Raw genomic sequence first — 27227 nt, 5'->3', positions numbered from 1 at the left:
GTGTGCAGCCACGAAGACCCAGCAGAGCCAAACGTAAAATAATTTTTTAAAAAGAAATAACCCAAGTGCTCCCCTCCATAAATAAGGGAAAGACTGAGTAAATCTTCGTTTGATATATGGATTTTTAAAGTTTACGATTTAATGTTAAGCACAAAGTCTGTAGCCATAACATCACAGGCACACTGCTGCGACCACCATCTACAATACATGCATGAGAAGGAAGGCAGCACATTGACAGCTCTCTCTTTAATGTTATTAATATAAAGATAACAAATCACACTGAACAGAAAGTACCTTAACATGACTGATTAGTCCAATACTTAAAACACCAGAAAAGGGTCCATCTCATCGGCGGGGTATATTGTGGAAACTTATTAATATAAACAGATCCCCCAGGAAAGGAAAAGGTACCTTCTAGTTTCACCACTATAATCCTAAACCCAAGAAGTTATGTAATGCTATGAACACTTGACTATAAAAAAACAAATGAAGCCACACCAAACAGAGCCACTAGTTAACTAGGAAATAAGAATAACGAGACCTTCAGAAATTTCTTTGTCCAGGGATTTGAGCTCTTCTTCAATTTCAGTTTTAACTTTTAATAAAACTTCTTGATCCAGAGATTGTGAAACCGTATCTTGCTGAACCCCTGAAAGCAACAAGAAAGGTTACTATCGAAAGACAGAAAACATTAGAACATGGATAGGATGTTTAAGCAATAAGTCAGAAAGTACAAAATCAAAACTCATTATCATGCCCAAGGGCTAGCAGAATCTTAAAAATGAGGAGGCTGAGGCCAGGCAGGTTGCACCGCTAGCCCACCCCTGGAGGAGCCGTGACTGGAGCTCAGGCCTCAGGCCAGCGCAGACAGAACCACCAATTCAATTCAGCCTGTGTCCTTGGCTTCTGGTTGGGCTGCTAGGAAGAAGTCTGCTCAGAAACATTGCTGACATAACAGAGAAGAAAACCTGAAAGGCTATCATGTTCCCTTACCTTCATATCTTCATGCAAACTGCATTCCAAGAGAAGGCCTATGATCAACAAAGCATGTGTATCTTCCAACTTAGGGAAACCAGGAGCATAACCCAGTGGGAGGCAAAAGCTACCCTCCTGCAGTAGAAGGCCAGGAAGGGCCTGCTCTGTAGCATAGAAAGGAAAACAAAAGGACAGCGAACCAAAATAAAACTCGGACCCTCAAAAGGGTTTTTGTCGTGGAAAATATAAAATTCCTTAGGTATTTGTACCAGAAATGCAACAGAAAGGATCCCCTCATGGTCACGGTTAATATTTATCTGATTAAATGACATTTGATTTAACATTTCTGCCTATGTAAATATCTTAGTTGAAACTACATAAATAAAAATTTTAAAACATTACCTACAACAATATGCTACTAAGCAACCAATGGACCACTGAAGAAATCAAAATGGAAATCAAAAATACCTGGAGACAAAGGGAAACACAACCACCCCAAATCCATGGATTAAAGATATATAAGACCTGAAACCATAAAATTCTAGAAGAAAACAGGCAGTATGCACTTTGACATGGATCTCAGCATTATTTTTTTGGCTATGTCTCCTCAGGCAAGGGAACAAAAGCAAAAATGAACAAACGGGGCTACATCAAACTAAAAAGCCTTTGCATAGTGAAGAAAACCATGTGCAAAGCATAAAGTCAGCCTAATGAATAGAAGATATTTGCGAACAATAATATCTGGCATATATAAAGAACACATACAGCTGGACATTAAAAAAAACCCCGAAACAGAAAAGCCTCAATTTAAACTGGGCAGAGGACCTCAATAGGTATTTACAAAGAAGACACAAAGATGCCACCAGGCACACATTAGTGTTCAACATCACTAATTACCCAGAAAATGCAAATCAGAGCCACACTGAGATTATCACCTCGCACCTGTCAAAATGGCTATTACTAAAGAGGCAGTAAATAACAAATACTGGCAAGGTGGCAGACTGTCGATGAAAACGGAGATGATACACGTGGCTGTGACTGATACAGTCAATATGAAACCAATACGGAGGTTCCTCAGAAAGTTAAAAACAGACCACCATAGTATCCAGCAATTCCACTTCTAGATATTATGCTGAAGAAAATAATTCAAAAAGATATATGTGTGTGTGTGTGTATATATATATGGGGCTTCCCTTATGGCTCAGCTGGTGAAGAATTGGCCTGCAATGTGGGAGACCTGGGTTCGATCCCTGGGTTGGGAAGATCCCCTGGAGAAGGGAAAGGCTACCCACTCCAATATTCTGGCCTGGAGAATTCCATGGACTATATAGTCCATGGGGTTGCAGAGTCAGACACGACTGAGCAACTTTCATACACACACACCCCCAAAGAAAAAGAAATGAAAAAAGGCAAAATGATTGCCTGAGGAGATACAAATAGCTGAGAGAAGACGAGAAGGAAAATGCAAAGGAGAAAAGGAAAGATATACCTATTTAAATGCAGAGTTCCAAAGAACAGCAAGGAGAGATAAGAAAGGCTTCCACAGGGATCAATGCAAAGAAATAGACAAAAACAATAGAATGGGAAAAACTAGAGATCTATTCAAGAAAATTAGAGATATCAAGAGAACATTTCATGGAAAGATGGGCACAATAAAGGACAGAAATGGTATGGACCTAACAGAAGCAAAATATATTAAGAAGAGGTGGCAAGAATACACAAGTATAAAAGAACTATACAAAATAGATCTTCATGACCCAGATAACCACGATAGTGAGATCACTCACCTAGAGCCTGACATCCTGGAATGTGAAGTCAAGTGGTCCTTAGGAAACATCACTAAGAACAAAGGTAGTGGAAGTGACGGAATTCCAGCTGAGCTATTTCAAATCCTGAAAGATGATTCTGTGAAAGTGCTGCACTCAATATGCCAGCAAATTTGGAAAACTCAGCAGTGGCCACAGGACTGGAAAAGGTCAGTTTTCATTCCAATCCCAAAGAAAGGTAATGCCAAAAAATGCTCAAACTACTGCAGAATTGCACTCATCTCACATGCTAGTAAAGTAATACTCAAAAGTTTTCCAACCCAGGCTTCAACAGTACGTGAACTGTGAACTTCCAGATGTTCAAGCTGGATTTAGAAATGGCAGAGGAACCAGAGATCAAACTGTCAATATCCACTGGATCATCAGAAAAGCAATAGAGTTCCAGAAAAACATCTATTTTTGCTTTATTGACTGTGCCAAAGCCTTTGACTGTGTGGATCACAATAAACTGTGGAAAATTCTGAAAGAGATGGGAATACCAGACCACCTGACCTGCCTCTTGAGAAACCTGTATGCAGGTCAGGAAGCAACAGTTAGAACTGGACTTGGAACAACAGACTGGTTCCAGATCGGGAAAGGAGTACATCAAGGCTGTATATTGTCACCCTGCTTATTTAACTTACATGCAGAGTACATCATGAGAAATGCTGGGCTGGAAGAAGCACAAGCTGGAATCAAGATTGCTGGGAGAAATATCAATAACCTCAGATATGAGATAACACCACCTTTATGGCAAAAAGTGAAGAAGAACTAAAGAGCCTCTTGATGAAAGTGAAAGAGGAGAGTGAAAAAGTTGGCTGAAAACAACATTCAGAAAACTAGTCAGCTAAAAAAAAAAAAAGAAAACTAAGATCATGGCATCTGGTCCCATCAATTCACGTCAAATAGATAAGAGAAACAATGAAAACAGTGACAGACTTTATTTTGGGGGCTCCAAAATCACTGCAGATGGTGACTGCAGCCATGAAATTAAAAGACACTTGCTCCTTGGAAGAAAAGCTATGACCAACCTAGACAGCATATTAAAAAGCAGAGACATTACTTTGCTAACAAAGGTCTGTCTAGTCAAAGCTATGGTTTTTCCAGTAGTCATGTATGGATGTGAGAGTTGGACTATAAATACTGAAACGGATGAGATGGTTGGATGAGTCTGTTTCTGTTTTGTTATATTTGTTCATTTGTTTTGTTTTTCAGATTCCATATGTAAGTGAAATCATACGGTATTTGTCTTTGTCTGACTTCTTTCACTTAGCATAATGCCCTCTAGGCCCATCCATGTTGTCACAGATGGCAGGATTTCATTCTTTGTTAGTGGCTGAACAGTGCAGTTGCTCAGTCGTGTCCGACTCTTTGCGACCCCATGGACCGCAGCACGCCAGGCCTCCCTGTCCATCACCAACTCCCGGAGTTCACTCAAACTCACGTCTATTGAGTCGGTGATGCCATCCAGCCATCTCACCCACTTCAGTATTCTTGCCTTGAGAAGCCCATGAACAGGACGAAAGGCTGAACAGCATTCTGTCGTGTCTGTGCACCACACCTTCTTCACCCACTGATTTGGCTGCTGACGGACAATGAGGGTGTTTCCAGGCCTAATGACTGTCAGCAGTGCTGCAGTGAGCACGGGCGGCGGGGGGGTGTCAGCCCAGTCGCTCAGTCGTGTCCGACCCTTTGCGACTCTTTCGGACTCTTTGAGCTGAACCTAGCTGAACTATTCAGCCACTAAAAAGAATGAAATCCTGCCATCTGTGACAACATGGATGGGCCTAGAGGATATTATGCTAAGTGAAAGAAGTCAGACAAATACCATATGATTTCACTTATATATGGAATCTAAAAAACAAAACAAATGAACAAATATAACTAAACAGAAACAGACTCATAGAGAACAAACAGGTAGCTACCAGAAGAGAGAAGTGGGGATGATTAAAAAAAAAAAAAAAGAATGCTAATTAGCCTGCTTGTGGCGATCACTTCACAATGAATGTTTATATGAAACCATCACACTATATACCTTAAATATATGCAATTTTTGTTAATGATTCCTAATAAAGCTGCTAAGTTTTAAAAGTGCATAAAACAAAAACAATCTTACGCAAAATTTGAAGACAATGTATCCTATGAGGAGGGTAATCTTTATCAATTCTTGTCAAGCATAAAAATCTATCTTGGCATATGGGCTTTTTGTTTTATTGGTAAAATACACCTAACAAATTTTACCATCATTTTTAAGTCTACAGTTCAGTGGTATTAAATACATTATGTTGTGCAGCCATCACTGCCATACACTTCCAGAACTCTTCATTCTGTAAAACCGAAAATTCAGACCCATGAAACAGTAACTCTCCATTACCTCCTCTGTTCAGCCCTTGGCAACCACCAGTGTGCTCTCGCTATGTAATTCTGACTACTTGAAGTACTTTACCTGACTGCAATCAAACAGCGTTTGTATGTCAGGGACAGACAGACTTATAATAAACTAAAGTTGGTTATAATTAAAACAGGCTTTCCTTTTAAAAGTAATTTGTAGTTCAGACGGCTCTACAATGGCACTAATATAATTACACTAGTCAGTAAAGTGACTTCCAAAATATATGCAACATTATTAAAATAAGGCAAACACAAATCAGAAATTTACTGTGGGTCAATCTTATTTCTTTCAAAGAAATTCTCTCTCTTCCTTCTGGCTTTCTGGAAGGCATCTCAACAGAGGGGAAGGAAAGCTTTCCAGCCAAGCACTCCAGTTCATTACACAGGACCTCAGGCAAGGAAAACAGCCTTCTTGAACTTGTGCTGTTACTGAAACAGGAAAACAATACCTGTCACAAGGGGAAGCTGTCAAGGGCGAAGAGATAAGTTCCACCACATCAAAAATGCTCAACAGGGGGCTCCCTCGTGGTCCAGGGGTTAAGAGCCCGCCTGCCAATGCGGGGACCCGAGTTAAACCCCTGGTCCAGGAGGATGCCACATGCTGCAGAGCGACCGAGTCCGCGCACGGCGAGTGCTGAGCCTGCGCTCTGCGGCCACGAGCAGCCTGAGCACCGCAGCTCGAGAGCAGCCCCGAGCGCTGCAACCAGAGAAAAGCCCCACAAGGTGGCAGAGGCCCAGCACAGCCAAAATTAAAGAACGCTCCACAGACAGTGACCCCACTCTCCACCCCTTCTGAATCGCTAAACGTTGCTAACACTGCACAGTGTGTACAGAATCAGCTCCCCATGGATCCCTAACTAACGATGTTCATGCAGAACCTGCTTTCAGTACACTCCAAGTCTGGACCAGCCGAAATAAACTTCAGTTTACATAATGCCAAAGCATCTGTTTTAACACCAGCAGTTACTCTTGTTCTCCAACTGCTGCAACAGAGAACAGCTTAGGGTTTAATATCAACTGATCTAAAACTAAAATGTATCTTTCCCTGAACACGTGTCCAACAGAATTTAATTAATTTGCATCAAAAATGCAGAAGAAAAGTTAACTTTTTAACTATAGGTACATTTCACAATAAATTCCTCTGAGACATTTCACCAGGAAGCTACAGTCCTAAATACCAGAAGGTTCCTGGTGTTCTACCTTTCCCAATGTGACCTATCTCTAAGGGACTTGACTTCAAACTTCCTCCGGGCTCAAATAATCTCTGCCATGCTCAAGAATGTAAGAATTTTGGTCAGTCACTGCCATGAGCTACAGCGAACACAGTGCTTTTAAGAAAAATTCTTCAAACATAATTCCACAACAGAAGCAGGATAAACACCAGGCTGAAAAGCTTGAGTCAGGCCTTTAAGTTATACAAAATCATCCCAAACTCAACATCTGCTAGCTTGCTCCTGACCTGTCCTTACTCAGAAACAGACTCTTGCCAGTCAATACAGCCTGCCAGGTAAACTTATTATAAGGTTTCCTCACATAAGAGGCAGTACCTCCATTCCACGCATTCTAGAATTTATCCTCAAATTAAGCTGGATCATCAGAAAAATCCCCAGACGGTATCAACTATCTGTTTCAACTGAGTGCACTTTAGTGCCATTTCCTTAGTTTTTATCCAGAATTCCACAGAGACAAGAGTTTTGAAATGTAACACTGTGTTTGATATTGACAGTTTCTACTGCATTTCTTTGTGTCCTATGTAATAAAGCTCTATGTGAAAAACAATTCTCTTAAAGAATAACATTCCCCTTTTAAAATGGCAATAGCTGCTTCTGGGAACTAAATACGGTAGTTCCCTTTGTGGGTTCAGCTAACCGCATCAGCCACAGTCCCAAATACTGCACAAAAAATTTTAGAAACAAAATTTATTAATTTTAGACTGCACACCATTCTGACTAGTGTGATGAAATCTGGTGGGATCCTGAGACCTGAGTCATACCCGGCGTGTCCAGACCATGTAAGCTACCCACCCATTACTACGGAACACGCAGCGTCTGGCACCACCTGAAAATCCCGGAGCACACTCCCAGGGACAGGAGGAGCTACTGCCCACCTCCACTTTGCTTTGGCCTTGCCTCAGAACCAAGTTCACTGCTCAGTGCTAAGACGACCGTACAGGACCCTGCAGACAACACACCTGTGATCTGCTCCTCCCACTATGGAAACGTACAGTCTTCCTATTCTGATTTCATTACAACTTACTTACTTCCATTATGTTCTAATTATAAGCCACATTAAATGACACATGGTGTAAAATTTTTAAAAATTAATTCCTCTTCCCACCCGGTAGACACTCACTGCCAATTTACTCACTAACAAAAAAAGGCATTTTTACCTAACCTGGACTCTTCCTTTTCCTGGTTATTTAATTCTGTCCACCCTGCAAGGACCAATTTCTCTTTTTTTGGTGATGCCACATGGCTTGCAGGATCTCAGTTCCCTGACCAGGGATTGAACTAGGCCCTTGAGTGAAAGTGCCAAGTCCTCACCACTGAACCACAAGGGAACTCCCTGCAAGGACGAATTTAAGTCTCTCTACTTTTCCACAGTATCTTCACTGACTACTTACGTATCACTGACACTGAACGTGTACATCATTTAATCTGTGCCACGCAGTCTAATACTTAAATATATACTGTCTTGTACCAATGATTTTATAGTTTATTATCATTAGTCTGACCTGATTACAAACTATTTGAGCTAGTCCCTTGGTCCTAGACTTATGTCAAGTAAAGACTAAAAGAATACACAAATACTTGACATCAACAGCTGTCACTGTCTCTGTGATGAAGACTCAAAGGATTACAACGTATAACCCGACAAGCTTGCTGGGAAGAAGGGACACAAGAAAGGAGGCAACAGAATGAAACTTATTAACAGATTCAGAGGGATTTGTAAAAGTTATCAGCATATTTTGAGGCTACCTCAAATATTTTAAAAGGTTAAAAGAAATAAAGAAAACGAGTAATCATTTAATGGAAGAGAGTAGGAATACAGGCCAACCACATACACAGGACCGTAACGAGAACATTTATGGTGCCAGCCTGTGACAGAGGAAACTGCGGAGGACGGATGGCAAGAGTAAGACCTCAGTCTTCATCTCATGTTCACGAAGGTCTTCACCAACGTCTGAATCACAGAATTTTAGATCCGAAAAGGTCAGGTTAGTCCACCCATCTCATACGAAGAATATGGGACTTAGTAAATTTAGATGACTTGCCCAGGCACAAATAAATTATACAGAAATCAGATTAGAAAGTAGATATTCTGATAAGAAACATTATTACTAAATTCAAAAACATATGATTACAATTTCTGAAGTATAATGTATTAAAAATAAGGAATATATGAATGCTTTATTTGCCATCTGCCTCTTTTAGGAAAATCTGCATGCCTAAAACATATACACATCCCCACACCCATCACACCACTCCCAATACCACCACCACGCCACAAAGAAAATAACAATAATGTCTTGGTTACCATATGCCTCATCCTGTCAGATTAAAGAAAAGCAGCTGATTAAAGGCGTACCTATTCTCATGAGACTAATGTGACGCTAATTACACACGACAAGTTGTCATACTTGATAATAAGCCATGTGGAAAACCTAAACCAGTAAAAAGTTTACTGCTGTCAGGATACAAAAGGCTATTTCTTCAGCTAACCAATGACATAGACAGATTCACTGATTTTCTTTTAATCAACCCCACTCCACCCTGACTTTCAAAAGCACAGAGCTACACACAGGACCAATGTAACATAAATCCTGCACTATAAATCCAGAAAAATATTTCAAAGATAAACAAACTTTATCACACTTAAATCCCACCCACCTCAATGTCAAAGAAAGGGTCAGGTGACTCAGCAACCATCATATTCCAGCCCCAAAAGGCACTCAAATGAGTATCAGATCAATAAGCTTAGAACAGTTTTATGTATGGCCTAGACCTCTGAGAGCAAGAATATTTTCTAAATCTATGGTTCCCTAAACGGGGGCACATTAGAAGCACCAAGAGAATATTAAGCAATAATGAAGCAATAAGTGAAGATACAGATTCCCAGGCCCCATGGAGCACCTGGTTCAGCAGGTGTGGGGCAGTGCTCCACGATCTCTGTTTTGACAGGAATGCAGATGTTCAGACTAGACAAGAAAGTCCAGTGAGCACCCACTCAAAGTCCGGGTTCACAGTAGTCAGGATCAAACATCTCCTGCTCCTCACAGACCCGAGAAGAAACTTAAAAAGTGCACAACCCCAGGAATAGGGAACTGAACCAGAACCTGGGATCAGATTATAAGACTGGCCTGAAAGCTGACCTGAGATAGTGATATTCTCCAAACTGACCTACGGAGTCAGTGCAATCCCATCAAAATTCCAACTGCCTCTGGGAATGGACAACTCAGTCCTGAAATTCAAACAGAACTGCAAAAGACAGAACATGGTCAAAGCAATTTTGAAAAAGAACAAGGGTGAAGGATTACTCATACTTCACAATTTCAAAACTTACTACAAAGCTGTAAGCAGTCAACATAATGTGGTAATGGTGTAAGAACTGACATATAAACAAGCGGAATCTGAGAGCCAGAAATAAACCCATATATTTAAGGTCAAATGATTTTTGATAAGGGTAAAAAGATATTCAATGAAGAAAACTATAGGCTTTACAACAAACGGCGCTGGAACAACTTGATATTCCTACATGAAAGGATGAATCTGGACCCCCACACTTCACATAAGAAAATTAATTCAACAAACAATAAGGTCCTACTGTATAGCACAGGGAACTATACCCAATCTCCTGGGATAAATCATAATGGAAAAGAATATAAAAAAATAATGTATATATGTGTAACTCACTCACTTTGTTGTACAGCAGAAGTTAGCACAACATTGTCCATCAACTAACTTCAATTTTTAAAATCTTTAAAAATTCCTAAATGGTAATAAAAAAATTAATTCAGAATGGATCAAAGATCTAAACTGAAGAGCTAAAAAGTGTAAAGCTCTTGGAAGTAAACAGGTGAAAATATGTGTGACCTGGATTAGGCAACTGTTTCTTAGATATAACACCAAAAAACTAGAAATCAAAGAAAGCATAAACAAACAAGATTCTATAAAAATTTAAAACTTCTACATGTCCGAGAAGAGACAAAGCACAAAATGGAAGACACTATCTGGAACTATATATATACATATATATACCTCTTATAAGGGTCTGCTATAAAGAATTCTTACAATTTAACAATAGAAACACAAATAACCCAATTTTAAAATGGACAAAGTATATGAATATTTCTCCAATTATACAAATGGCCAGTAAGCACACGAAAAGATGTTCAGCATCTTTAGACATTAAATGAAAGAAAGTGAAGTCGCTCAGTCGTGTCCGACTCTTTGCGACCCCGTGGACTGTAGCCCACCAGTCTCCTCCGTCCATGGGATTCTCCAGGCAAGAGTACTGCAAATTAAAACCACAGGGAGCTACCACTGCGCACCACCAGGATAGCTATAAGCAAAAAAATACGAACAACAGGGACTGCTCCAGCAGCCCAGTGGCTAAGGCTCTGTGCTCCCAACGAAGGGGGCATGGGTTCAATCCCGGGTCAGGGAACTAGGTGCCACAAGCCTCAACTAAGAGGCCACATGCCTCAGCTCCTGCACGTGGCCAACTAGGGCCCTGTGCTGCCAGATAAGTAAAGAATATTTTAAAACAAGAACAGCAAATTTGGTAAAGAAGCAGAGAAATGGGAACCTTCTTATACTGCCGGTGGGAATAGTACAGCCCCTTTAGAACACACCTTAGTAGCTTCTAACAAAGCTAAACATACTCTCACCATAAGCTCTGGCAATCATGCTCCTCTGTATTATCCAAGTGAGTTAGAAACTCACATCTATACAAAAGCTGCACAGAATGTTCATCAGAGTTTTATATGTAACTGCCAAAACTTGGAAGTAACCAAGATGTTCTTCAATAGGTGAATGGATAAACAAACTGTGGTACATCCACACAATGAAACATTACTCAGCAGTAAAAAGAAATGAGCTATCACAAGGAGATACCACTTCTTACTCATTAGGAGAACTGCGACAAAAGGGCGGAAAACAGCAATGCCGGTGAGGGCGTGGAGAAATCAGAACCCCTGGGCACCGCTGACTGGACTGTAAAATAATGCAGCAACTGGGGAAGAAAGGGTGGCATGTGCTCAAAACACTTCAACGTAGGATGACCCAGCCATTTCACACCTGGGTGTACGCCCCAAAGAATGGCAAGCTGACACTCAGACCATTCGTACACCAATTTCTATCACTGCATTATTCACCACCGTCAAAAGGCAGAGATAACCCAATGTCTACCAGCCAGATGAATGGGTAAACAAAACAAGCTTTCTACACACAAGGCAACATGAGTCAGCCTTAAAAAGGAGTAAAAGTCTGAAAAACGCTGCAACACAGGTGACCCTGACAGACACGACGCTAAGCAAAACAACCTGGACACAAGAGGCCAGACACTGTGCGATTTCACTCCAGTGAGACTCAGAGAGACAGAAGAACAGTGTCTGCTTAGAGGGGGAGGGGAGAGTAACATGGGGGATCAGTGTTCACCGCTGGATGAATAGCCAGCCAGCACCACGACATGCATTCAGTAGTCACATTACTAATCAACAGACACAAGCCTACTCTCCTTCCTAACCTAAGACATGTCTTAGTGAATCCCTATTAATGACTACAACAGCAAGGTGCTCTGTATTAATACAAGCAAAGTTGAACGTAACAAGTTGTTATCTGGGATCACATACACAAATCGGCAGGACTTCTGCTAGTCAGAATATATAACGTTGAACACATTCAACACAAACTAATGGAGTCCAGTCGAGCTGACAACGTTTGGAAAAGCACAGAGTTAACTATTTAAGGAGAAGTTATGCACCCAGCACATGACTCACTGAGGAAAAAATGAAAGACATTTCATGTGACAGAAATACTGAGTAATGATAGGGCCACCTTCTTTAGCCTCTTTTTCTCACACCTATTGCTTCATGAACTTGAAACCAAACCCTAACCACACTGCACCAATGCACGCTGCAGAGGCTCTATTTATAACAGCACGGCACAGAAGGGAGACTCCCTCAGGCTTCAGATAACAAACTGGAGAGCAAAGCAGCAGAGACAGCAGTTAGAGCCCAAGCTTCCCCGAGAGGGCAGCACACATATCTGCATTTACATACGGTACTGTGTACTTGGGCTTAGGGAAGCAACACAAGGGTGACAACCAAATTTCAAAAGCAAAACAGAAACATCAAAGCAGGTAAACCTCTCAGATCTACAAGATTTGGGTAGAAAAAAGTTCTATGCTCACACAGAAGGAAAAAACCTGATTAACACAGGCTCACATAAATGCGTAGGTCTTTACAAACTTAATAAATCACAGGGCTTGAAAAGGCCTGGTTTTTGTGGACTGTAAAGTTTGTTACAGTTAAAAAATATCCTAAGTAAGTGGAATCTGGGTAGATGGGAACATATGTATGTATTTGAGTAACCAACTCATCTAATTTGCCCAGGACTTTCCCAGTTTTACTCAAGCCTGGGCAAACTGGACAGCTGGTCACCCTAATGTACATACAGGGGAGACACACTAATGAGGACAGGAACCTAGGCTGCAATAATAAATAAAGGCAGTGACTTCAGCAACTTAACCCAAAGGTGCATCCCTCCTGTGTGCGTGTGCGCCGTATCTAATCTGGGGACTGGAGGCAAGAAGACTGTGTCCTACAGTGACTCAGCAGCCCTGCCTGCGGGTGGTGGCGTGCTCCCGTGTCTGCAAACTCAGGAACACCTCTCCCCCTTCAATCAGCCTACACACACCACAGGCAAGGGAAACACAATGGGGAGAAGGCACACTGGCCCTTAAATGCCACAGCCTGGAAGTGACACAAACCCCAGCACCTGAGTTCCACTGGCTAGGACCAGTCTCATGGCCCTGCTTAGACGCAATTTCCTTCATGCCTCAGACAGAAAGAGAAACAGGTCTGGGGAGTCATCAGGAACCACTGTCACAGGAAATCCAGAAAAACATCCACTTCTGCTTCACTGACTGTGCAAAAGTCTGTGACTGTGTGGATCACAACAAACTGGAAAATTCTTAAAGGGATGGGAATACCAGACCACCTGACCTGCCTCCTGAGAAATCTGTATGCAGGTCAAGAAGCAACAGTTACAACTGGACATGAAACAACAGATGGGTTCAAAACTGGGAAAGGAGTACAACAAGGCTGAATACTGTCACCTGCTTATTTAATATATGCAGAGTACATCAAGCGAAATCCTGGGCTGGATAAATCACAAGCTGGAATCAAGATTGCTGCGAGAAACATCAACAACCTCAGATATGCAGATGATACCACCCCTAAAGGCGAAAAGTATAGGAACTAAAGTCTCTTGATGAGGATGAAAGAGGAGAGTGAAAAAGCTGGCTTAAAACTCAACATTCAAAAAACCAAGATCATGGCTTCTGGTCCCACCACTTCATGGCAAACAGATAGGGAAAAGTGGAAACAGTGACAGATTTTATTTTCTTGGGCTCCAAAATCACTTCGGATGGTGCTGCAGCCGTGAAATTAAAGATGCTTGCTCCTTGGAAGGAAAGCTATGACAAACCTAGACAGCGTATTAAAAAGCAGAGACATCATTTTACCAACAAAGTTTTGTAGAGTCAAAGCTATTGTTTTTCCAATAGTCATGTATGGATGTGAAGGTTGGACCATAAAGAAGGCTGAGTGCCTAAGAATGGATGCTTTTGAACTGTGGTGCTGGAGAAGACTCTTGAGAGTCCCTTGGATCAAACCAGTCAATCCTAAAGGAAATCAACCCTGAATATTCATTGGAAGGACTGATGCTATGGCTCCAATACTTTGGCCACCTGATGCAAAGAGCTGACTCACTGGAAAAGACCATGAGGCTGGGAAAGATTGAGGGAATGAGGAGAAGATGTGTTAACAGAAGATGAGATGGTTAGATGGCATCACTGACTCAACCGACATGAGTTTGAGCAACTCTGGGAGGTAGTGAAGGACAAGAAAGCCTAGTGTGCTGAAGTCCATGGGCTTGCAGAGAGTTAGACACGACTTAGCAACTGAACAACAACAACTGTCACAGGGGCAACTCAGCTCAAGTGAACAAATTAATAGGAATATGCATGGCTCACTGACAGTCTAAAGCAACAGTAGCCAGGAGACACAACAGGTAATGGGGTCTTCTGTAGGGTAGACTGAGGGAAAAAGAGCACCTGTGGGTTCCTGATGTGAGAGGTAATGTAAGGAAGTGCAGCTTGCTTGTGGCCTTCAAATTACATGATGGAGAACACAGGAAATGAAGGAGAAAAATCAGGAGACATTTCTTTCAAATCCTGAGGCAGGATTTAAAGGAAAATGGGAGAACTGTCACAGAACTCTAACAGTTAATAACAGTAGACAAAGAAAGAGGAAGGAAGCAGAGATGAGAGGTAAAGGATGACTGTAATGTTTCAAGCCTGGAGAGCAGGTGGTTGAGACTCTGCATTTCCAATGCAGGGCGTGTGGGTTCAATTCCTGGTCTGGGAACTGAGATCCCACCTGCCACATAGCATGGCCTAAAGAAAGGAAGTGATTATCTGAAAAAAGACCAATTAGTCTGTCTGGGACTTACTCACTTGACTGAATCTGGGGTGCTGAGGTCAACACTGCAAAATTACTATCCCTGTTATGCTAATTGAGATTCTACTGACAATTACCTTAATCAGGTGTTACATGAAATAATGGATGGCTTTCACTGCATGTAAACTGGAGGGGTGGGTGGCTGGGAGGGGTGGCCTGCAGGAGCCCCAGCATCCCTGTGTGTGCCCAGCATGACAAACTGAAGGCTAAGTTCCTCTGATCGAGCCCTCTCCTCGGCTGGCGATGAAATAACTAGGCAGGTGCAGCGACCACATGACTGCTCGCTCCTTTTTGGTTCTGCAGTTTGACTCTGGACAATTTGCAAAGGTAGATAACCACTAGTGGTAGGGGGAAGGACCATAAAGAACTGCTGTTCACTACCCTCTCTACAAATAATGTGCTGAGTTACCAGACCCACTGCAGGTTGAGCACATGCAGACAGATGGCAGACGCCAGCCAGCACACGTGTTCAGGGCGTGTGCCTGCCAAGAGTCAGTTATCGTTCTCCCAGCCTATCTGTTATATTGGGAATACTGGGACTTCCTGGCAGTCCAGTGCTTAGGACTCTGCGCTTTCAATTTGGGGTCAGGGGTAAGGGTAGGTAGATCCAATATAACCAGTAAACCAGTATACAGTATAACCAGTAAAGTTATACTGGTCACTGAAATGGTGCAACTGACTTAAAATTACAGATATCACTGAAGTATGATACGTAGTGAGGCTTGCTGAAAGCGAAATTATGTTTTGTGAAGCTGCTTTTAAAAATACCACCTTAAGTTAGCTGTGAGAGAAACAAGTGTAATAGAGGGGGAAAAATCATGAAAATCTAGAACGCCTCTTCAATGAAACTACAAATGCTTCTATGTGCTTACTCCACGCTAAGCATAAATTTTAAAGTGCACATAATAGATATGGAAGTTTAGTTTATGGTAGAAAGAGGACATGGAATTCCAATCAACAGATTCATATTCAGAAAGAAAAACGCCTTGACCATACACCAACATTACTAAGTAAATGTACATTTATTAACATTTTAACTAAAATTTCTTGTAACAATCACTTTGTTTAGAATTCCTTCTTGCCTTGACTTCTTCAGTAAAAGCCCTATTACCAGTGTTAGTGACCTAGATAAAAGGGGTCCTGTGGTAAACCAAAAACTGTATCGCAGTCTATCAATGTTTAAAAAGATGGAAACGTTTAGACATGCAATAATGGAGATACAATACAAAAACATGTAAACATGATAAAATGGTGGGGGGAAAAAATCACCACAAACACTGTGATCAACTGTTACAACTGTTCAAAAATTCTGCAGCAGCGCTCAGTTGCGCCCACTGTTTGTGGCCCCGTGGACGGCAGCCCGCCAGGCTCCTCTGCTCATGGGATTCTCCAGGCAAGAACACTGGAGTCGGGTTCCATTTCCTTCTTCGGGGGATCTTCCCAACCCAGGGATCGAACCCGGGTCTCTTGAGTCTCCTGCACTGGCAGGTGGATTCTTCACTACTAGTGCCTCCTGGGAAGCTCTTGAAAACTATGTGAATATTGAGTAATATCAGAAGACAACAGAAAGTAAAACTGCTGCTGTCTGAGTTTAGGAAATAATAAAATAAATATTTGGTATATTATTTAAATAATAAATTTTAGTAGGAAAAAAATTTTCTTTTATGGTGTCTTTGAAGCTATTTTGATGTAATTTTGTGTAAACAGCTACTGAGCTCAGTGAATTCAAAATATGATTCGATGTTTAAAACACAACATACCCTCGAGTTATGTGTTGGCATTTACAAGCTCTGTTAAGACGTCGCTGGCAATCCCTATAGCTGGGATGGCTCCGGGGGCCCATCTTTTCTGAATCTCAGCAGGACACTTCCTCAGCTAAAACAGCAGCAGATGAGAACGACCTCCATGGCTATAGTGAAGTCCGTGATGAGCATATTCAAGAAAATGATGTTACATCTTAACAAGGAAGACTAACTCAGACTCTAGCAAGCTTCATCTGGCAAATTAAAATATAGTACAAAGAGCTGTGCTACAAACTCTCTAAGTCTGAGAGATTAATCCACTGTTTAACTCTAATATCCTTACTACTATATAAAGAACAGATAAATAAGGACCTACTGTAGAGCGCAGAGAACTATACTCAGTATTTCTTAACAACCTAGAAGATGAAAGCATCTGAAAAAGAACTGACATTTATCTATAACTGAATCACTGCTGCACACCTGAAACTAATACAGCATTGTAAACAAGCTATATACTTCAATTAAAGAAACTTAATATCCTTGAAAAAAACATAATTCTAACAACTTGTTATAAACTTCACAAATAATTATTTAATTCTAATCTATATCCTGTTAAGTAGGAAATCTCCAAAGGCAGATGTAGTTCTATTTATTTACATGTACTTAGTATGTTTTTTACCTCTACCAACGGCAATCATTCAAAATATTGAGCTGGTGGGCCTCCCCTGGTGGTCCAGGGGTTAAGAATCCATGCTTCTACTGCAAGGGGCACAGGTTCAATCCTTGGTTAGGGAACTAAGTCCTCTTTTTTTTTTTATATTTTTTGAACTAAGTCCTCTTAAACCAAGTGGTGCAACCAAAAAAAAAAAAAAAATCAAGCTATTAAAAAAAAAAATTAAAAGTCATGCTTCTGGGAATGGATCAGGGGTTGGGAAGGGACAGAGTGAAGTGTCAGTCTTTAAGAGCTGATAGCATTATTCAGACTCACAGCCATGGCTATACAGTGCTCAGACACACATTTTGGCACACATTAATTATTACTACTTAATTCAACCACAAGCCAAAGACGATACCTTGGAGTGAGGAAGCATGCTGCTCCTGCAGCTTCTCCTGAGAGAGGAGTCCCAAGTAGCTCAGAACCACGTACTTCGTTTCATAGTGAAATCCTAGAGGCACGGTAGTTGAGGACGCCATGGGGGTGGCCGGCAGAGCTCCGAAAAAGTCTACTTACAGATGTACAAAACCTAAAACCAGAAGAGTATTTTTTTAGTGTACGGTTCATTACACACCGAGATGTCCCGGGTGGCCAGTGGTTGGGAATCCACCTTGCAATGCAGGGGACCTGGTTCCATCTCTGGTCGGGAACTAACATGCCACATGCCCCACGGGCAACTGAGCTCTCACAACACAACTAGAGTCCAACTCGAGAGTCCTGAGCTATATAACACAGGAATATCCCGAGTGCCACAACTAAGAGTTGATGCCGTCAAATAAATAAAGTGTTTTTTTTTAAGTTTGTTACATGCCAATACATTCTCCCATTAACTCCAACCATTCAACCCAATACCAAAATAAATATTTCTCAGACTTATCCTTGGTAATCTTTAAAAAACATAACTTCAGTTTACTTACAGTGGGGATGCATATACTCAGATTTCAGGTGAAAAGCACACTTCCCTTTCTCTCTCCCCCAGTTACCCTACTTTCACCTGTATGGCAAGAACAGTAGCTCTGCCCTCTCTTTACGCTGCACCAGCCCCCAGCCAATATGTTCTCATTCTTCTACTATTAAACCCTTCACATTCCTGCAGGGTCCATGGTGTGCAGCTGCAGGTGACACCTGCCGTTTCCTCCGCAGTGTACCACACGACTAGTCTGAGCCTGAGCAGTGAGAGAAGCTGTGTGTGCAATGGGGTGGTGGTGGAGGGGGGGAGGAGGGGGGAGTCCTATCCTTGCAGACTTCCTCTCACCTCCTCTCTGGACTTGAAAGACGACGATGGCAGACACCTCTCCAGGGGGCAGCACAAGACAGGAGAGACCTGGGCCCCTGAATGGCGCTGCGGAGCAGAGCCGCTCTGCCCGCCTTTACCGCCCGCCTCTGAACTCTTCCTCAAGTCAACTTTATTCCGAATCTCTTCAGGAGATACTTTAACTTATACCCTAATCAATGCTAGTCCCAACTCCACTTCTCCACCTGTACCCAACTGTTTTACCTACCATGTACCCCTGTTTTAAAGACCTATTCTTTTGGCAGCTTTCAAATATATCATGCAGAATTATATATACTATGCTCACCAGGCTGCAAGTTACAAACTCAGGATTTATTTATATCATAATCAGTTTGTATCTTTTAACTCCTACTATGTATCTTAACAAACTGTTAAGATAATAAATCAAACTTAATAAACCAAACTGTTTTATTAAGGTTTCCAAACAATTGTTTTCTACTTAAAGCAATGATACAGACTGTTTTAAGATCTTAAGAGATATCTGATAAAAGAAAAACATTCAGATAACCAATAATAGGAAAAAGAGACAGGGAATGTTGACAAAATTTAAGATCTGTACTAAACAAACTAAGATAAATGAATAAACAATGAAAAAGTAAGGAGAATTTGAAATACACAGAATAAAAGGGTGACTATATAAAGAGATTAAAAAGAATGAACATAAAAGTCTGGTTTCAAGGGGAGAAAGGAGTCTGAGAACAGAGACAAAGGGTCTGACAATTCTTTAATTTTGTCACAATGAAAGAGACTTAAGCATGCTTACATTCAGCGAAAGCCAATGAGAAATAAAAAGAGAGCAAGGAATAAATTACTAAGTAAAGTTCCGAAAGAGAGGAGAACAGAGGAAATCAACAACAAAATTTAACCTTTGCAAAGTCTCAGTTGTTTTTGTTAAGAGGAACAAAGAAGTACTCATCTTCTGAATAATGCTTTAAGTTAAAAAAAAGATGAATGTTCTAGAATTTGTTACAGTCAAATTTCTTGTATTTATCCAGGCACCCCAATGCAGCACTATTTACAATAGCCAAGCCGTGGAAGCAACCTAAATGTCCACTGACAGAGGAATGAATAAAAACGATGTTGTGTTTACTCACACACACACATGTGCATGCATGGACCGGAATATTACTCAGCCATAAAAAAGAATGAAATCATGCCATTTGCAGCCACACAGATGCACCTAGAGATTACCACACTAAGGGAAATAATTCAGAAGAGAAAGACTAATACTGTATGCCATCACTTATACGTGGAATCTAAATCATGACACGAGTGAACTCAGCTACAAAGCAGAAGCAGACTGGCAGACACGGAGAGCAGGCGTGCAGCTGCCGAGGGGGCAGAGGGAGGGCTGGGGTGGATCGGGACTTTGGGGTTTGCAGATGCAAACTACACTATAATGGATAAACAACAAGGTCCTACTGTACAGCACGAGGAAGTATATTCCCTGTGATAAATCACGATGGAAAAGAATGTGCACGTATGCATAACAATCACTGTGATGTACAGCAGAAATTACCACACAGAACACCTAACTGGTTCAGTTGGGAAAAAGAGTACAACAAGGCTGTATACTGTCACCCTGCTTATTTAACTTCTATGCAGAGTACATCATGTGAAATGGCATGCTGGATGAATCACAAGCTGAAATCAAGATTGCTGAGAGAACTATCAACAACCTGAGATATGCAGACACCACTCAAATAGAAGAAAGTGAAGAGGAACTAAAGCCTCTTGACAGGGGTGAGAAAAAGAGTGAAAAAGCTGGCTTACAACTCAACATTCAAAAAACTAAGATCATAGCATTTGGTCTCATTACTTCATGGCAAATGGAAGGGGAAAAAGTGGAAACAGCGACACATTTTATTTTCTGGGGCTCCAAAATTACTTCGGACAGCGACTGCAGCCATGAAATTAAAAGACACTTGCTCCTTGGAAGGAAAGCTATGATAAATCTAGACAGCATATTAAAAAGCAGAGACATCACTTTGCCAACAAAGGTCCATTTAGTCAAAGCTATGGTTTTTCCAGTACTCATGTATGGATGTGAAAGTTGGACCATAAACAAGGCTGAGCGCCGAAGAATTGATGCTTTCAAACTGTGGTGCTGGAAAAGACTCTTGAGAATCCCTTGGACAGCAAGGAGAACAAAGCAGTCAATTCTAAAGGAAATCAACCCTGAATATTCACTGGAAGGACTGATGCTGAAGCTCCAATACTTTGGCCACTTGATGCAAAGAGCTGATTCACTGGAAAAGACCCCGATGCTGGGAAAGATTGAAGGCAAAAGGAGAAGGGGGCAAAGGAGGATGAGATAGTTAGATAGCATCACCTATTCAATGGACATGAATTTGAGCTAACTCCAGGAGATAGCGAAGGACAGGAGCCTGGTGTGCTGCAGTCCATGAGGTCGAAAAGAGCTGGACTGACGTAGCTACTGAACAACAACAGAAATTCCACAATATTGGGAATTCCCTGGTGGTCCAGTGGTTAGGATTTGGTGCTTTCACTCCCCTGGCCCAGGTTCAATCCCTGGTTGGGGAACTAGATCCCACAAGCCACATGGTGTGGGAAAAGAAGAGAAAGAAATTAACACAACATTGTAAATCAACTATACTACAATAAAATGAATTCTTTAAAAAACTCCTTGTATTTATCAGAAATTCACATCTCTGAAGACACTTTTAATTACACACCAACCCAGATGCTACAGACAAAGCATCTAGGATTTTTAATCTAGTGCTCTTCAAATTTCCTTAGAAATCCCAACTGCCTAACCATAAATGCCATAAAGCCGACCAGAGAGTTGGGCATGACTTGGCGACTGAATAACAAAGGCCATCTTAGTCATGACTTCATAATTCTCCACCTTCCAAACTCACCATCCTATTCACAAGGAAGTCCTCAGCTGCAGTATACATGTCAGCAGCCATACATCCACATGGTTGATGAATGCTTCTGTTACACTTACTGATTCACACTAAGGAAGAAGGTCACACACATTTAAGTCATTTCAGTTTAGCATATAGTCTTTAAGCTTCACATGTGTCTCTGACATCCTAGTCATAAACACAGCACACCCAGAGGTTAAAACATCTGTCCAGCTCCTCTAACTCTGCCTAAGCTGCCAGTTTCAGAGCACTGGGGCAGCTCCCTCAACTGATGGGGCACGCAGACCTCAGAAACACTACTATGTGTCTACAACACCGGGAATATAGCCAATTTTTGTAATAGCTGTAAATGGAGCGTAACCTTTAAAACCTTGGAATCACTACGCTGTATAACTAACATATAATATTACACATCAACTTCAATTAAAAGACACGCTATTTTATGTCCAGTGCACTTGTATTCAGTCACAGTTTCTCAAAGGCACCGATAATATGCCGAGTGTACCCTCAGCCCCCCTGCTGGGTGCTCTGGGAACAGGGCACCCACTCCCTCTGGCACACTCTATGCAGACTAAAGTCAGCATGCTGAACCAAGGGCTCCTGCGTTTCTAACACATACCACAAATTCCCCTTGCACGAGACCTCCACTGCTGAAGTACTGTCACAGAAAATGTCACAGAAATCCTCCACACCGGAAGGAAAAAGTAGCAGCCTCAGCTTTATTAATGGAGAGACAGAAGCAGACAATTTATCTGCCGAAAATTAGAAGAGATGGGGAACAGCACAACCACCTGGCGGAGAGCACTCTCCTCAGTTCTGACCTCGCAGGCCTGCACCCTTCCAACACACACCTTCTGCAAGCCTGGCGGCGTGCGGCGTGAGAGGACACAGAAGTGAAAATACTCCCACAAATGACAACGGGAAGAAACGGTAGAAAAACCAGGCAATGTCCCAAATATCAGACGCCCACAGTAGGGAGAGAAGCAATTTTGTCAATTTTGAGAATGGGGTGGTGGCAGGGAGGGAGGGGGACAGGCTAAAGGAGAAGGACACGTGCTCTGAGCCCAGCAGCTAGTCTTCCTGGAAGCAGGGGACCACGCTCAGGTCCAGTCCACCATTACCTCATCCACCAGAGGACGCTCCTGTCTGAGACAGCACAAGCTTCTCTCCAATGATGAGAAAGACACAGCCGCTGTTACTCTTTACATTCCATCTAGAAGACCTAATTCAAAGTAGGTGTGAGTATTCTTGGTGTCAAGAAATGATTACACACAAGAATGCTCTTCAATACAGAAACTCCTGTTTTTTGCACAATTCTAACAAGCTACTGAATACAGCTGTGCTGCCCAGCGGTTTCTCTCTCTGCCTTACACCTTTAGTTTGTTCCTCTCTCAAGGTACAGGTAGCTGTCAGCCAGACGGATGGCCCGAGGAAGCCCAGAGTAACTTAATCCGTGTTTATACATAGGCAATCCTTCATTAACAATGTCAAACCCACAATCTCACAATAAACAGTTTGCTTTCCCTAAAACTGGATTTCTACTATGAAGACCAGTGCAAATGCCAGGACAGCAGTGTAGGAATTGGGTATTTTGTATGAAGGGTAGCCAGAACGCCTACAGCAACCATTAGATTACGCTTTAAAACCTTATGAGAAGCAAATATGCAGCAACTCGGGTGTCTTGCAGCTGTTTCCCAACCTTGGCTCATCATCACCACCTTGGCTGCTATTCCAGACAAACTTCTAACACCAACCTCAGAAATACTGACTTAGAATATCACACCTATACTGTATTTCTTAACCCCACAGAACTGTTAATACAAGCACAATTACAATGTAACATGATGTATTTATATTATTTTAGGAAGCTTTGTTTTTAAGACCATTTCCTCCCACCGAAATAAAACGGTAACCTTATTATATTGTTAAATACTCCCATATGGAGTTGAGTAGATCTATAATCCCAGTTTATAAAGAGAAATGTGAAAGACCACAGATAATTCAGTTACAAACGAAATTAACAGTTTTTGATTCCCAGACTCCAGTCCCATTGGTGGTTTGAGTAAAGACTGTTTTTTAAAGCTCCAGAAATTAACATGAATTCCAATAACTTCATTTTTTTTCTTTTTAACTTCATCTTTTTAATCCATACTTTATTAGTTCTTACAGAATTCTAGAAGTTTCTCCCAAAGAAAAGTTACATAATCCTAATAAATATTGTGAAACCGCAGAAATTTCACTGGGTCCAACTGAGAAACTCAACTAAGCATTTCATTTTAAAATTCAGCAGACACTAAATTATTTTAGTGTACATCATCACTTTCCAACTGAAACACACCTAACTGAAGAGGTCAGTTCAATCCTGTGTTAAGAGCCATCCACAAACGTCTCCACTCAGCAGCTGGCATACGAAGATAATGTGCTTACAGAGTAACGCCTCACTCTCGCTCTCCCCACAAACATGTAGTTTGACTTTCACAGTAAGTAATCAGGCTTCCCATGTATGCAGATAACATGCATAAAAGGGAGATGTAACTGTCAGCTTCTCTGTTCCACTCCTAAGTATATGACAGAGAAAAGAAAACATACACTCTCCTGGCAAAAAAAAGTTCACATGAATGGTCACAGCAGCAGTATTTAACAGTCAAAACAGTGGAAATAATTGCCCATTAACTGGTGAATCTGTAAAATGTGGTCTATTCATACGCTGCAATATTATGTGGCCATAAAAAGGAATGAATTGCCAATACCTGCTACGACATGGAAATAAAAAAAGCTAGTCACAAAACCCCACATATTGTATAATTCTGTTCCTATGAAATATCCAGAATTGGCAGATCTACAGAGACAGAACGTAAAACAGATCTGCCTGGGTAGGAAAGTGTGGGGATAAAGAATGACTGCTACCGGGCACAGAGTTTCTTTCGCAGCTGTTGAAAACTGAAATGACAGTTCTACAGTCCATGACTATACACGTGCACGGCTTGATGGTACCTCAATAAAGCTGTTTAAAGAAAAAATCAGCTACTCTGAAGACAGCCCCCTCCTTTCAACCCTGTTAATACGTATTAATTAATAACTCCTGGTGAACACTCATGTGGAATAAGACATGCGTCAAAATCAAGTTTGAAAAACCACGATAAAAAAGCAGGACGGCAGGACCACAGTTAAAACTTGTTTTGCATGTCTAAAATGTTTCAGAAAAAAAACATATTCCTAAAACAATCATTATTATTGCAAATCACCTGTCCTAAAAGCTTAGCCGAATAAGATACAGAGTAAATACTGAGTAACTTATGTGGTAACCAGCACCTTTTCTCTACAAAACAGGCTGGACTCAACCACATGTATCTTTCAACAGAACTCAGCTACAGGGATACAGGACGGCATGAGTAAATTCATCATTTGGGAAAGAAAAACAAAAAAAAACAAAACCTGAGAATGGTACCTAACCAACTGGAGTAAAAGGATTTCAAAGTCCCTAACGGTCTATTATCAAGCGAAGCTAATTCCACAAAGGTTTAAATATTTGCAATTTACGGTGTTTTAAGTTTATCCAGCTGCATATGTGAGGTATCAACAGTTCACTATCAACACAAACACTTGCTTAGTTTTCTGGGTGACTGAAGGAAAAAAAAAAAGAAGGTACTAGAAGGGTGTGGCAACTCATCCAAGGTCACACAACAAGTCAGGGCATAGACCAGCATTCTGGTTTGGACCAAACCTCCCGGGGAAATCGCACTGACAGTTTCGCAGGACTTGTTTGTTTTGCTCCAAGTAGTAAAGGAAAAAAAAAAAAGGAAGCAGGGAGGAGACCGTCTGTTTCGCTTAAAACTTGCAGAGACAGCGAGCTGGCCCCGCGAGGAACGGCGCTCGTGCTGGCAGCGGGCAAACTCCGCAGGGCGGCGGCCAGGGCCCAGGACCTGCGGGCAAGCCTAGGCCTGGAAAGTTCGAGCACGAAGGAAAAACACTCAGGGACGCCCTGGGATGGTGGGAGAAAGACCAAAGGGAGAGACCACCTAGAGCGAACCGTGTGTCTCCACGGGTGGGAAAACTGAACATGTGAAATAGTAACAGCAAATGACAGCGGCGTCGGAGCCGCCGGGAGAGGGACCGGGAACCTCAGGGACAAGCCGCGACCCGGCTAGCGGGTGGGAGCCAGGACTCGAGCCCCGCGCACGCACCCCTCGCCCGAGGCCCACCCTTGCCCAAGCAAGTCTGCGGGGCAGCGGGTTGGCCTCGCGCCCTCAGCTTCTCACTCCGTCTCCCGCGTCGGCCTTCGGACACCTCCGGCGGCGCTGGGAGAGGGCCCGGCGCGGCCTGCCCGCGACCCTACTCCCCTCACCTGGCTCAGGCCCCTGCAACCCGAAGAGGTGAAAGAGGCGGCGGCAGATGCTGCACACACGAACCCGCGGTTGCGGCGGCGGCGGCGGCGGCTCCGACCCGCTGCCCTAATCTACCGCCGCCGCCATGTTGGCGGGTGAGGTCACCCCGGCGTGCTTCCGTCACCGCCGGCGTTGGGGCGGGGCGCGGGCGCGCCGCAAGGGGGCGGATCCGCCCTCCGGAGCGGAAGTCTGGACCACAGAGGTTTGGTGGTGGAGGCCCCCCCCCCCCCCCCGCGCCCACCCGCCTTCTCGCAGACGTGACCCGGAAGGACCACCCTCTCCTGGCCTACTCTCCACTTGGAGAGCAGCTCTATGGTTCCGCTGCCGGCGGCGGCCGCGGGCCGCTGAGAAGGAGGCGGACTGGGATGGGCCCACCGTCGTGGGTGCGGAGGCGGTCAAAGCCTGCGGGAACAGCTGCAGGCGCAGCGTGTGTGTAGGCGAGCCGGCTGACGGAGCGTCGGGTCCTGGGAACACCGGCCAGCAGCACTGGGGATCTGGGTCTCGAGGGTGCGGAGCGGATGCGGGGCAGTGGGGGCGGCTCAGCGCCGCAAGGAAGGCGCGCTTTAGCACCAGCCCCGCGAGGGAATCTAAGGGAGCCACGGTGTCTGCATGCCTGACGGCCCGGAGGAGGGGCCGAAGGATAGAATGCCTTTGGGCAGTGTCCCTGCTAGTGGGGTCAGCGGGTTCTTTCTAGGGCGATGAAGATGTCTTTCGGTTGATTGTGCTGGTGATTGAGCAGCTCTGGATACTCTTGAAGCCATTTAATTGTGTTCAGTTGTAGACTTCAAGAAGATGAAGTGTATGTGAAGTATATATCTCAGTAAAGTTGTGAAAAAAGAAGTGATGAAAACCTGAATTGATGGGAGGGTGAGTCGCGGAATCCGAAGGAGGGTTGGAGTTAGTGTCCTAGGAGGCTTTGGGCCGGCGTGATTGAGGACTCGGGTGGTGCCTTGGCAGTGAAATCGGATAGGTTTGCCCTGAGTCGAAGAAGCAAGACCTAAAAATGTATACATACTTTGTGATTCCATTTAGATGAATTTCAGGAACAGGCAGAATTAATCAATGGTTAATTGATTAAAAAGAAATCATCACTGTTGCCTCAGAGTGTGGGATTGCCTAGAAAAGAGCTTTCACTAGGGTGATGAAAAGAGTCTTTATAGTATGGTGGTCACACAGGTGTCAGGACTCATCTAATTGTACTTCATAAGTCTATGTGAGGTAGGAGATAGATGGGCTCCAGGTTTGACGTTTACAACGGGCCTCCTATTTGCATTTCATGAGGCA

General features: G+C 42.7%; 1 protein-coding gene across 1 annotated transcript in view; it reads right to left on the bottom strand.

The window, feature by feature from the left end:
* Positions 1–26063, bottom strand: part of BCL2L13 (BCL2 like 13) — a 48087-nt gene extending 22024 nt beyond the window's left edge. Inside the window, exons 1-3 of the mRNA XM_052641416.1 lie at positions 25904–26063; positions 17732–17902; positions 542–649 (exon numbers count right to left, since the gene is read on the bottom strand). Coding sequence (XP_052497376.1) covers positions 542–649; positions 17732–17852 — 229 coding nt within the window. The 5' untranslated portion in view covers positions 17853–17902; positions 25904–26063. The remainder of the gene's footprint in view (positions 1–541; positions 650–17731; positions 17903–25903) is intronic.
* Positions 26064–27227: the final 1164 nt, after the last annotated feature.

The sequence above is a fragment of the Budorcas taxicolor genome, chromosome 5 (genome assembly GCF_023091745.1).
Source record: "Budorcas taxicolor isolate Tak-1 chromosome 5, Takin1.1, whole genome shotgun sequence".
Taxonomy (NCBI): domain Eukaryota; kingdom Metazoa; phylum Chordata; class Mammalia; order Artiodactyla; family Bovidae; genus Budorcas; species Budorcas taxicolor.
The sequence above is the reverse complement of the archived record's forward strand: the minus strand, read 5'-3'. Positions and strand labels throughout refer to the sequence as shown.